We start from the raw sequence: 11801 nt of genomic DNA on the forward strand, positions 1-11801 counted from the left end.
AGAACCAACCCATTTGTTTCCCTTCCATTTCTTTCCTTACCATTCTTGATGTGTATTATGATTGAATCAAACCAAATACAGAGCCCTAAAATCACAGGATTAAAGTTATGTCTCCTAACTCTCTTGGTGATTTGGGTATATTAGGATATGAAGCATTTGGTTAATGATTTGTTATTCCTTTTTTCATCAGGTTGGTGATTCAACTTAAAAACTTGAATTTCAGGTATTAGAATGTACACCCATCATCGATGCTCTTCATCTTCACAAACATCGATCTTTGTCTTCAAGACCAGAGTTGATTTCTAGGATTCATCATGGATTAGATTTCAAACATTTTGATTTCTATGGTCATAGTGGGCTTTTGATTTTAATTTTGATTTTGATTTCTGGGTTCATATGGAAAAACTCAATTTGTGGATTTCATCTAGATTGTATCTACGAGTTTTTCCTTGGGATTTTAGTTTTGGATGTGAGTTGTATATTGGATTTTTGTTTGGAATTTGAGTTATTGCTTTGATTTCAAATTTATTTCATATTTATGGTCGACTATTAGGTAGTCTTTGTTGATCTTATAATGATTTCTTTGATACCTGATATATGGTCGGAGATAGTGATAGGAGCCGGTGTCGGTAAACAGGATAGTCTTCCTCCATTGGGAGGAAGGAAAGAAGATTAAGTTGGGGTGGGTACATTCAAAACAAATTATTAATAATTTAGTTATTTAATAATAGGTGAAGTAATAAAAAAGAATTAAAAAAAATAAAAATATATCATTAAGGGCAAAATAGTCTTTTAAGGTCTGACAGGGACCAAACGCGCAACAAAATTACATTTTAGGAACCCTTCGAGTTAAGAAAAAGAATTAAGGACCAAGTGTGCAGATTACCCCAAACCACAGGGACCATTCATGTAATTTTGTCATATATATATATATATATATATATATATATATATATATATATATATATATATATATATATATATATATATATATATATATATATATTGCCACAGACTGGGATGGATACCGGCCAGGAAATTAGGTAAATTAGGTCTGTAATTCTCATTCCAGACTAGTTGATCATTTAAGATGAAAAATATTGTTTTCTTTAATTTTATACTATAAAATGACTAGTTTAGTCGATTTCCTATTTTAATATTATCACAACCTATTTATTATACATAGTACAATCAATTACCGTGTCATTGAATTCGTGAATACCTCCTTTTCTGTTTTATAACAAAATTTTATTTGTTAATTTATTAGTAGTATTATACTATTTTTCTTTTCAAGATGCATAAAATTTGGGTGAAATTTACTGTTTATATCATATTCCGTAACTGATAAGCCAAGGAAGTTTCCAAAATAGAGTGAGTTATGGTATGGTCAATTGACTTGAGGTGCAGTTAATTCACATTCACTTAACTGGACAGACACAGCACGAGATCAACGACTCATGCACAAGCACTACAGCCCTAGCCACTTTGCACTTCAATTGCGAAATATAAAATCCGCAGAATCTCTACAGTTGCAGCAGTCATCCTCTATGTAAGAAAAACACACCAAACACATAAGCCTCCATCTCCGTCCAATGTTCTGACTATCAATGGAAACCCTAGCTATCTCCCACCGCCTTCTCCCGCCCTCTATCCGCCGTTCCTCCATTAACCCTCGTCTTTCCTCCCTCCCTCCCTCCCTCGCTCTTTCCAGCGCCACCTCTCGTTCCTTCACTCTCAGATGCTCTGCTCGATCTCCAACCGCATCAGGTACTCTTTCTCTTACTTCCACTACTTTTGCATTAATTCATATCCTCAATTTGATAGCATCATTGCCTTCTCATTTTTCACAAATCCTGGTTTGCTACTTTAGTTGCTTATGTTAATTCCTCGTGGAAACATCTTGACAGTCTTAGTTCGAATTCATCAAAGGAACTGGAGAGTAGATGATAAAAATATGGACGAATTGAATTGATATCTTATTCACAAGTACGAATAGGAGAATTACAGAGGAGACTATTTTATATATTATCATGTCATGTCATCATTAACAACCCAATCCAACTACGTGACTGCTACCAAAACCGTTACATTACATCATTGTTTCCTGAGATTAACAACAAGGAATGGCATGCAGATCAACATGACCCTTTTGCTCTAAAAAATATGGTTGATTTGTGGAACTATTGCCTTGATGCATGCTTTAGGTTATATAGGGACTTTAATAGCTTGCTAACTACCTGAATGCTACCAAAGCTGCTACATTAGATCACTGCCCTTATATGTTTAACATAATTTCTTTTCTTAATTCTTTCATTTACTCGATTTGATTTAGGATTGATATTGTTTTGGCAGTCGACCATTCAGTGAAATTCAAGGAAGCTGCAAAGGATGGGAATCTGATTCCATTATACAGGTCAATATTTTCCGATCATCTGACTCCAGTTCTGGCTTACAGGTGTCTGGTCAAAGAAGATGATCGTGATGCACCAAGTTTCTTATTCGAATCTGTTGAACCAGGCTTAAAAGCTTCCAATGTTGTGAGCACCACTTCTTTTCTTAATCCTACTAAAATGATCTTCCAATTTTTTTTTATTGATTTTGTTTTATACATGTTAAAGTAGCGGATTTATCTTGTTAGGGGAGATACAGTGTGATTGGAGCTCAGCCTACAATGGAAATTGTGGCAAAAGAGAATATGGTTACAGTTATGGACCACCATGAAGGGAAGAAAACAGAGGAGTTTGTTGAGGATCCCATGGTTGTTCCTAGGAGGATAATGGAACAATGGAAACCTCAAAGAATTGATGAGCTCCCTGATGCCTTTTGTGGTAAGAATAAGATTTTGAGATAGGGAAACTTGCAGAAAATAGCAACATACTTCCAATTCTTTACTCATAAAAGCAATGTACTTACATTTCTTTATCAATAATAAAAATATGTAACAAATAATGTTCAATGACATTATTTATGTAGTTCCCAATTTCTGTAAATACAGGTGGGTGGGTTGGTTATTTCTCTTATGACACAGTGCGATATGTAGAGAAGAAAAAAATCCCATTCTCAAATGCACCAGAGGATGACAGGAACCTTCCGGATGTTCATCTTGGCCTTTATGATGATGTCATTGTGTTTGACCATGTTGAAAAGGTTTGACCATGATAACATATTAACATTATCGACTTAGGCCTTCCTCTATAATTCTATTAATCTTTTTTTTTTTTTTTTTTTTTAAATATGTGAGTGAAACACACAGAAAGCATATGTTATACATTGGGTGCGATTGGATCAATATTCTTCTGTAGATGAAGCTTTCAAAGATGGAACAGACCGTTTGGAGGCTTTAGTGTCTAGAGTTCATGATATTGTTCCGTGAGTACTACAATTTTAAATAAAAAGTCAAACTTAATTTTTTTTTTTTTTTTTTTTTTTTCTGATTTGAGTTTTGACTTGTGTACACAGTCCAAGACTTTCTCCAGGGTCAATTAAGCTGTATACCAACCTATTTGGGCCTTCTTTGAAAAACTCAAACATGACAAGTGAAGCATACAAGGAAGCGGTTTTACAGGCTAAAGAACATATTTTGGCTGGGGATATATTTCAGATTGTGTTAAGTCAACGTTTTGAAAGGCGTACTTTTGCAGATCCATTTGAAGTTTACAGGGCCCTAAGAATTGTCAACCCTAGTCCATATATGACTTACTTACAGGTTGTCTGCTCTTTTGAAACTTGTAATTGATATTTTATTAAAAATACAGTTTTATAAGTTATTTATTGTTTTATGCACCCAGGCTAGAGGGTGTATCCTTGTTGCTTCAAGTCCTGAAATTCTTACCCGTGTCAAGAAGGTAATAATAATAATAACATTTCCATTCCAAACATGTTATAAATTTTGTGTTTTGTTGACAGAGAAAAGTTACAAATAGACCCCTTGCCGGGACAATCAGGAGAGGGAAGACACCCAAAGAAGACTACATGTTGGAAAATCAACTACTTCACGATGAAAAACAATGTGCAGAGCACATCATGCTTGTTGATCTAGGGAGAAACGATGTTGGCAAGGTCTGCTTCTTTTCCTTTTTCTTTAAAAAAAAAAAAAAACTACTAGTATATTATTATTATCTTGTAATAAAAGAAAACAATGGCATTTGCATATTGGTTAGGTTTCAAAAGCGGGTTCTGTTAAAGTAGAGAAGCTGATGAACGTGGAACGGTATTCTCATGTGATGCATATAAGCTCGACAGTGAGCGGAGAGCTTCTTGATGAGTTGAGTAGTTGGGATGCTCTTCGTGCTGCATTACCTGTTGGAACAGTCAGTGGTGCACCTAAGGTGAGGTTTCTAAATCTGTTTCTCTACTTTTCATCATTATTTATAATTACTCAAACAAATATTGAAATAAATAGGTGAAAGCGATGGAACTGATTGATCGGTTGGAGGTGAATAGGCGTGGGCCATATAGTGGTGGGTTTGGGGGGATCTCATTCACAGGAGACATGGACATTGCTCTGGCTTTGAGAACGATTGTGTTCCCTACAGCAGCACGTTATGATACAATGTATTCGTATAGGGATGTGAATAAGAGGCGGGATTGGGTGGCTCATCTTCAGGCGGGGGCGGGTATAGTGGCGGATAGTGATCCTGGTGATGAGCAGAGGGAATGTGAGAACAAGGCTGCGGGTCTTGCACGCGCTATTGATCTTGCTGAGTCATCATTTGTCGACAAATGAGAAGATGAGACCGGTTTGAGAGTCCAGTCTTTCAGGAGTAAAAGCCATTTTCAAGCTTTTTGGCATTCATGGTTTTAGCTTACGAGTATCGAGTCATGACATAGCATAACACCTAAATGCTCCTCATTTTTCAAGGATGTTTCATCTTTTTACCAATTTAATTTATGCAACTGATAGAAACTAGACTTAAATTACATAAATCGTCCCTACGGTTTTGTCTGCTTTGCGATTTTTGTCCCTAAAAGAATGTTGGCCCCTTAAACTTTGTTTCGTTGCATATTTGTGGACATGTATTATTACCAACTTAAATAAGAAAAATGTGGGTCACACCTGCCCTTATCCCTTCTCTCCGGAGAAACCCTCAACCAGTCGTCTAATTTCTTGTTCTCTCTTCTCTGTCAGCATCACACCCACGCTCAGTGATCTCCACCAGCTGGTAAAAACCGTAGCCATGAGTAGACCCTAGGTTCTCTTTTATTTGTGATGATTTGTAAACACCAAATCTTCTTCTAGTTTCTTTCTTTTTAATCATTTTCTTCCATAGAATTATGCAATTGATGAGATGATTGCTATTGCTGAGATGGGTTGAAGATGAATTATTTATAACTGATGGATGATGATTGCAATTTATATGTAAACACCTTCAAGTTCGTTAACCTTCTTGTAACTTGTTGCAAAAAGAGATGTTGCTGTTTTTTTTATTCTATCAATGGTGTTTGGTTTTATGAAATGATTTATAAAATGGATGATGATTTCCATGCTTAATCTAGATACAAAAAGAAAAGAAGGAGGTGGGGGTAATGGTGGGCTCAGTTAGTTTTATAAAATGATAAATAACAAATAAATGATAAAAAAAAAAGATGTGAATGAAATCTATAAGGGTAAAACTGTCTTTTTAGGCATGGTAGGGACAAAACATGCAGCAATGGAAAGTTTAAAGAATCATCCAAGCCGAAAAAAATATTTTAGAGATGAAACTCGCAAACAAGACCAAACTACAAGGACGGGTTATGTAATTTACTCTAGAAAGTAGAAACTATGCAATCAATTTTCAGCAATTTGGTCCTAAAACGAATCACCATTGCATGGTTCGTGTAAAAAATACCCACAATACCTACTTCATTGCATAAACTGGTGGAAAAATATGTAAAACACTGTCTAAACTTAAGGTGTAGAACATCATATGAAATTAATTTGTCAAAAAAAAAAAGTAAAAGATGTACCATAACAAAACCTCAAAACAACAGATTGACAGCCAATAACCAGAATCAAGGGAGCAACATCTTGACATCAACAATTTCAACCCACATACATAATTGGCTTTTCCAGCCAGATTGGTCATTTAACAATTTCAAAACTATCTGTGTGATCTTACACTTACATGGTGATCTTCACCCTTCCTTCTGTGTTCACGAGACCCATATTCCCTCCTACTTCTGTCACCTTCTCTTCGATACGATTCCGATTCCGATTCCTGCTTCGTCCTTTTCTCCTTCCTCCTATCACCATCTTCATCGGAATCATACCTCCTTGGTTTTACTTTTTCCCCATTCCCATTCCCATTCCCATGTTTCAATCTTCTGTCACTGCTTCTTCTGGTGTCTTCATCTCTTGCATTTGTATCTGTTCGTTTCTGGTACCTCTCTTTCTCAACATTCGAACTTTTTGCATCTTTGTCATGCATTCGATTTGATGGGCCTGGGACTGGGCCTCCTCTTTCACTCCTTGTTGGGCCTCCAGACTTATCATTCTCCCATCTTGAATTCTTAGCATCTTGAGGACCCCAACCTGTGTTTGCAGCTCTCTGAATTCCAACACAAAAAGGATGAGATAAAGAATCAAGTAAACTAATGTCCAAACAAAACAGGATATAATATTAAAATAGATCATCTTTGTTACTTCTTACTTGTTCATTATGAGAGAATTTGCATCCAGCGCCACGCGTACAATCACCTCTCTGAAAAGCACGACACACTCCTCGTGCCTCTCTTTTCTTCTGTTCCTCCTCTTCATCTTCTTCTTCTTTCTTTTTGTATTTAGTAACATGATCAACTCTTATAGTACGCCCAAGAACTTGTGCACCATTCAGATTATCTGCAACTCAACAATCATTTAACTTCAATCAATCATCACAAATCTTTTACCAATCTAGATATAAATTCAGAATTCAGATAGATAGATAGATAGACTAACCTACAGCAAGAATTGTACTTCTCTGATCCTCATATGCAACAAAAGCAAAACCTTTCGATTTTCCAGTTCCTTTGTCTCTAACAAGATTCACATCCACAATCTCACCATACCTATATCATGTAACAAACTAGGTTAACAAAATGTTCCACTTTCATGAATGTCAGTTAAAACACATCAACATAATCAATTTTGACTTCAAAAGCTTACAAGATTATCATCAGTGTTCTACAGAACATAATCAAACTACTAATCCATGGCGTATATAAACACAGGTTATGTATAGCTGTGTCTAAAGGCGTGTATAAGCTTCAAAGAATCGTCTCCTTTTAGGATACAAGTACTAGATTCATGCCCTAATTCATGATGTCGATCATATCATGATAGGTGGATTTGAGCATTGACATCGATGCTTCCAAAGAAAACTACTACTTCATACAACCATGAACAAACAAACAATCTTCACATGATTCTCCTACCAACCAAACACAAAATCACGACAACTTTTTTCATTATTCAAACTAAGATTAGGAAACTTACTGAGCAAAAACGGCAAGAAGATCGCCTTCGGTCAGATCAAAGGGAATACCCCCAACATACACATAAGCTGAATCTTTATACTTGGCATGCCATGAAGCATCCTCGGAAATACCTAATGAGGCTTCCTTTGAATTTATGTTCTGAATACGCTTCACTAATGTCAGTGGATTCATACTTCTAACCGCTTACGAACGCAGATTTGATAACCAATTTCCGCTTATGTAGTTGAAAAGCGTAGGCGATTTCAGAACACTGATCCAATTATAAACCCTAACGCTATGTTCCGGTGACCGGAGAGAGATGAAAGAAAAAAAATAATGTAAGAGAGAAATGAAAATAAAATTATATTTTTAAATTCATTAAAAATCTTAAAATAATATTTTTTCCACAAGCGGACGCAAGATTTTACAGTAGAGGTTGCACAGGAGAGTTAGGGGTTGCACGGTAGTAGAAAAATAAAAATTTCTATAATTTTCGAAAATTTTTCCACTATGGCCGGAAAAATTAGGGGTTGTAGGTGCCACCATGGAACCCCCCCCCCCCCCCCCCCTAGGCCCCCCTGTAGTTGACTAGAGATAGAGATTTAAAACCGGAAAATTGGACTGGAACCGGAACTGTTAGAATCGGAATATATAGAACCAGTTTTGGTTTCGGGTTTTAAAATTGACTTTATCTGGGTTCCGGATAATCTGGGTTTGGGTCCATCGGGTCCGGACAAACCGAGCCTAAGAACCGGAACCGGTGTTAGGAACCGAAACCACTTTTAGGGGCCGGAATCGGTTTGTGTGAAACATTTAAAACATGTATATCTCATTCGTTTCAAGTTGGATTGACATACGGTTTTTTCCAACGTATAATTTAGACTTTATACATGGTTTTAGACTATAAATTTGTCATTTTTAATTTTATATTTAAGTCCCCCAAAGTCGATATATCAAAACTGGAAGTTTTTAGTTTTTAGTTTTTTTTTTTTTTTTTTTGTATTTTGTGAAAGTTTTAAAACATGCATATCTAATTCGTTTAAAGTCGTACTGACATGCGTTTTTTTTTTTTTTTTTTTTTTTTTTTTTTTTTTTTTTTTTCCAACTTGTAGTTTAGAGTTTGTACATGATTTTAGATTATAATTTTATCATTTTTGGTTTAATATTCAATTAATTACAGTCCCCCGAAGTCGGGATATCATAGCTAAAAATCTTCAACTTTTCCACTATTTGTTTTTGTACTTTGAATTATGTGAAAACGTTAACACATGCATATTGTAACGACCCAAAAATCAAGGGTAAAATTTTCATTTTTATTATAGTCCAATACAATTGTTATTTAATCCAACCGTTCAAAAATATTGCTTAATTAAAACATTTATCAGAGTTACATCCCAAAATCACATAATGCGGAAAACACGGGTGTGTGCGCTGCGATCAAGTCGGGTCATCCTTTCCAAACCAATGACATATGCCATATCCATCACATAGGCCATATTAATCATATACACCATATCAATCACATAAGCCATGTATATAAACATATAAGGATGTCGTGGGCTCTCCCCCCAGTGTCTTACACCTATGTGTCATGGGCTCCTCCCATGGTCTTTACCTGGAATGCCATGGGGTCCCCCCATGGTCTGATATCCAACTTCCATAGGCTCCCCCGGGTCTTCCATGTAAGTATCACAAGACAACTAGCATATCACATATCACATAAACAACTAGTGTACCATATATCACATAAACAACTAGTATACCACATATCATAGAAACAATGCATATAAACCTATAAGGATGTCGTGGACTCCCTCCAGAGTCTTACTCCAGGATGTCGTAAGCTCCCCCCAGGGTCTTACACCTGTATGCCATGGGCTCCCCCATGGTCTTAACTATATGTCATGGGCTCCCCCCATGGTCTTTACCTGGAATGCCATGGGCTCCCCCACATGGTCTGATATCGAAGTGCCACGGGCTCCCCCGGGGTCTTTCATGCAAGCAACACAAAGTCAACTAGCATACCACATATCACAGAAATAACTAGCATATGGGTCGGCCTTGGTGCCTTCGACCTATTGGTATAGTGAGGAGACTCACCCCACACTGCCGAAGTCCCGCGGATAAAACTCTAGCTGCTGGTTGACAGATTCTTGAACTGTCAACATCAAAACAACACGTAATTAATAATTGGGTTCCAATACATAACCATAATTCCATGCTTGGGGTAAAAAGACTACTTTACCCCTAACCTAGCTTGATTCAAAACCAATGCCGAAACTCACATTCTGAAGGCCCAAAAGCCAAATAATCAACCAAGGCCCAACATATGACCCAATTTTCCAAATTGGGCCCAAACCTCCACATGGTCTTACCTTAAGGCCCAACCATTTATTCTAGTCCCAACACCTGGCATTCCGATGGTCCAATGTCTCATAATCATCAAGGCCCAATTATGGCCCATCTGTGGTCCAATTTTCCAAATTGGGCCCAAACCCCTCACATGGGCCTTACCCTAAAGCACGTCCAAATATTATAGTCCATATACTTGTTCTTAGATGGCCCATCAATAGCCCAATCACCAAAGCCCAATAAAAAGGCCCAACTCAAGGCCCAAACAAAATTAGGGTTTTCACATAAAATGACGATTAGGGTTAAGTGTTGTGACATCCCCAAATTGCATGGCTAAAACTGTTGCGGAATTTGTTCCCAGAAAACATGATAATTACTTTACCCAAACATCTCCGAAGAGATGTATTTTATTCGATTTAAAACATTTGGGATGTCCTGGTCAATACAGATACATAAGCATAAACCAAACTTACATTCATCTGCACTAATGATATACATCTCTTTAATCTCTCAGTGTAATGTGTCTTTGTATCGATACCTGTGATACAAAAGTATTGAGTGGGTCAGGTTTGGAAAACCTGGTGAGTACATAGGGATTTCAATATCACAATGTTATATATATATATATATATATATATATATATAACCAACTCTTACCCCACCCCGTCAATCCTCTCAACGAGACTAAAAACTAACCTCTCGACCAGATCCATACTCCCGCATCTAAAACTGACCTCTCGACCTGATCCATACAACCGGATCTAAAACTAACCTCTCGACATGATCCATACTCCCGGATCTAAAACTAACAACTATGTCCTGTCCATACTCCCAGACTAAGGACAACTGACTATGTCTTAATCCATACTCCCAGATTAATGATATATTATATGTCCTGTCCATACTCCCGGACTAAGGACAACTGACTATGACTTAATCCATACTCCCAGATTAATGACAGATTATATGTCCTGTCCATACTCTCGGACTAAGGACAACTGACTATGTCTTAATCCATACTCTCGGATTAATGATAGATTATATGTCATGTCCATACTCCGGGACTAAGGACAACTGACTATGTCTTAATCCATACTCCCTGATTAATGACAACTAACTAAGTCCAATCCATACTCTCAGACTAGGGACGAATAAGTATGTCTAATCCATGCTTCCGGATCAATGATATATTTTAAAGTTCTATTCTCCGAATATATCTCACTCGTACTCATAAAGAGATACTACCCCATAACCATTATAACAAATCTTAGGTTTACTCTTTAACCTAAGTTATCATAAACAATTAGGTATATTCTTTAACACATAATTCAGACATCATCAAATAACTCACACAAAATATATATTTAATACATTCAAACGATACTTGTATTAAAATCATGTTCATGAAAGGGACTATGCAGTCACCTGATAATACGATGATCGGACAACACTACGGCTCTAAATGTAGTATTCTTCGGTGAAACCAAGATGCTTCCTTGAAAACCAGGCCTCTCGTGGGCAGAATTTCAGCTCAGAAACTTTACTTCTCGGGATTTTCGGGGTTTCGGGACTTGCTTCGGGTGTCGGGATTGATACCGGGGCTTCGGGGGTACAACTTGCCAAGAAAAAGGAAGAATAAGGGAAAGGAAAGAAATGAGCAACCAATTCGGCTGGACTCGCATCCTATTTATAGGAGGGGTCGAGTGTGACATCCCCATTTTTACGGCCATAAAAGACCAATTTTGTTTATGCCTTGTTTAAAAATCAGAGTACTTCTTTTAATAAAAATGTTGCAGAATTTGTTCCCAGAAAACCATGATAAATACGTTATCAAAACATTTTCGAAGAAACGTATTTAATTCATTTCAAAACACTTGGGATGTTATCGTCAATACATAAACATAAGCATAAACAGAACTTACATTTATTTACACTACTGATCTACATCTCTTTAAATCTCTCAATGTAATGATACTTCGTATCAACACCTGTGATAATAATAAACTAAGTGG

The 11801-nt window shown here is 36.7% G+C and overlaps 2 protein-coding genes across 3 annotated transcripts; one reads left to right on the forward strand and one right to left on the reverse strand.

The window, feature by feature from the left end:
- Positions 1-1213: 1213 nt before the first annotated feature.
- On the forward strand, positions 1214-5091 carry LOC111880077 (anthranilate synthase alpha subunit 2, chloroplastic). 2 transcript variants are annotated; one of them, XM_023876485.3, is made up of 10 exons: positions 1214-1767; positions 2353-2537; positions 2639-2828; positions 2996-3147; positions 3254-3369; positions 3460-3706; positions 3789-3845; positions 3907-4059; positions 4161-4328; positions 4403-5091. In XM_023876485.3, exons 1-10 carry the CDS (start codon positions 1608-1610, stop codon positions 4724-4726), a joined length of 1752 nt encoding a protein of 583 aa, XP_023732253.1. In that variant the 5' UTR covers positions 1214-1607; the 3' UTR covers positions 4727-5091. The 2 variants fall into 2 exon arrangements, with proteins under 2 accessions (XP_023732253.1, XP_052623554.1); XM_052767594.1 differs by having other exon boundaries at positions 1601-1767; positions 2456-2537.
- An 860-nt stretch (positions 5092-5951) lies between these two features.
- On the reverse strand, positions 5952-7782 carry LOC111880078 (zinc finger CCCH domain-containing protein 25). The gene is made up of 4 exons (XM_023876486.3): positions 7457-7782; positions 6920-7029; positions 6633-6820; positions 5952-6530 (listed from the first exon to the last, which is right to left on the reverse strand). Exons 1-4 carry the CDS (start codon positions 7627-7629, stop codon positions 6084-6086), a joined length of 918 nt encoding a protein of 305 aa, XP_023732254.1. The 5' UTR covers positions 7630-7782; the 3' UTR covers positions 5952-6083.
- Positions 7783-11801: the final 4019 nt, after the last annotated feature.

This window comes from Lactuca sativa, chromosome 9 (genome assembly GCF_002870075.4).
Source record: "Lactuca sativa cultivar Salinas chromosome 9, Lsat_Salinas_v11, whole genome shotgun sequence".
NCBI classification, from domain to species: Eukaryota; Viridiplantae; Streptophyta; class Magnoliopsida; order Asterales; family Asteraceae; genus Lactuca; species Lactuca sativa.

Coding starts and splice junctions, on each gene's coding strand:
- LOC111880077 (XM_023876485.3), top strand. CDS start 1,608: ATGGAAACCCTAGCTATCTCCCACCGCCTTCTCCCGCCCTCTATCCGC. Junction 3,148..3,253: donor TGTTTGACCATGTTGAAAAG/GTTTGACCATGA, acceptor TGAAACACACAG/AAAGCATATGTTATACATTG. Junction 3,370..3,459: donor AGAGTTCATGATATTGTTCC/GTGAGTACTACA, acceptor TTGTGTACACAG/TCCAAGACTTTCTCCAGGGT.
- LOC111880078 (XM_023876486.3), bottom strand. CDS start 7,629: ATGAATCCACTGACATTAGTGAAGCGTATTCAGAACATAAATTCAAAG. Junction 6,821..6,919: donor AAGTACAATTCTTGCTGTAG/GTTAGTCTATCT, acceptor GTTGAGTTGCAG/ATAATCTGAATGGTGCACAA. Junction 6,531..6,632: donor AATTCTCTCATAATGAACAA/GTAAGAAGTAAC, acceptor GTTGGAATTCAG/AGAGCTGCAAACACAGGTTG.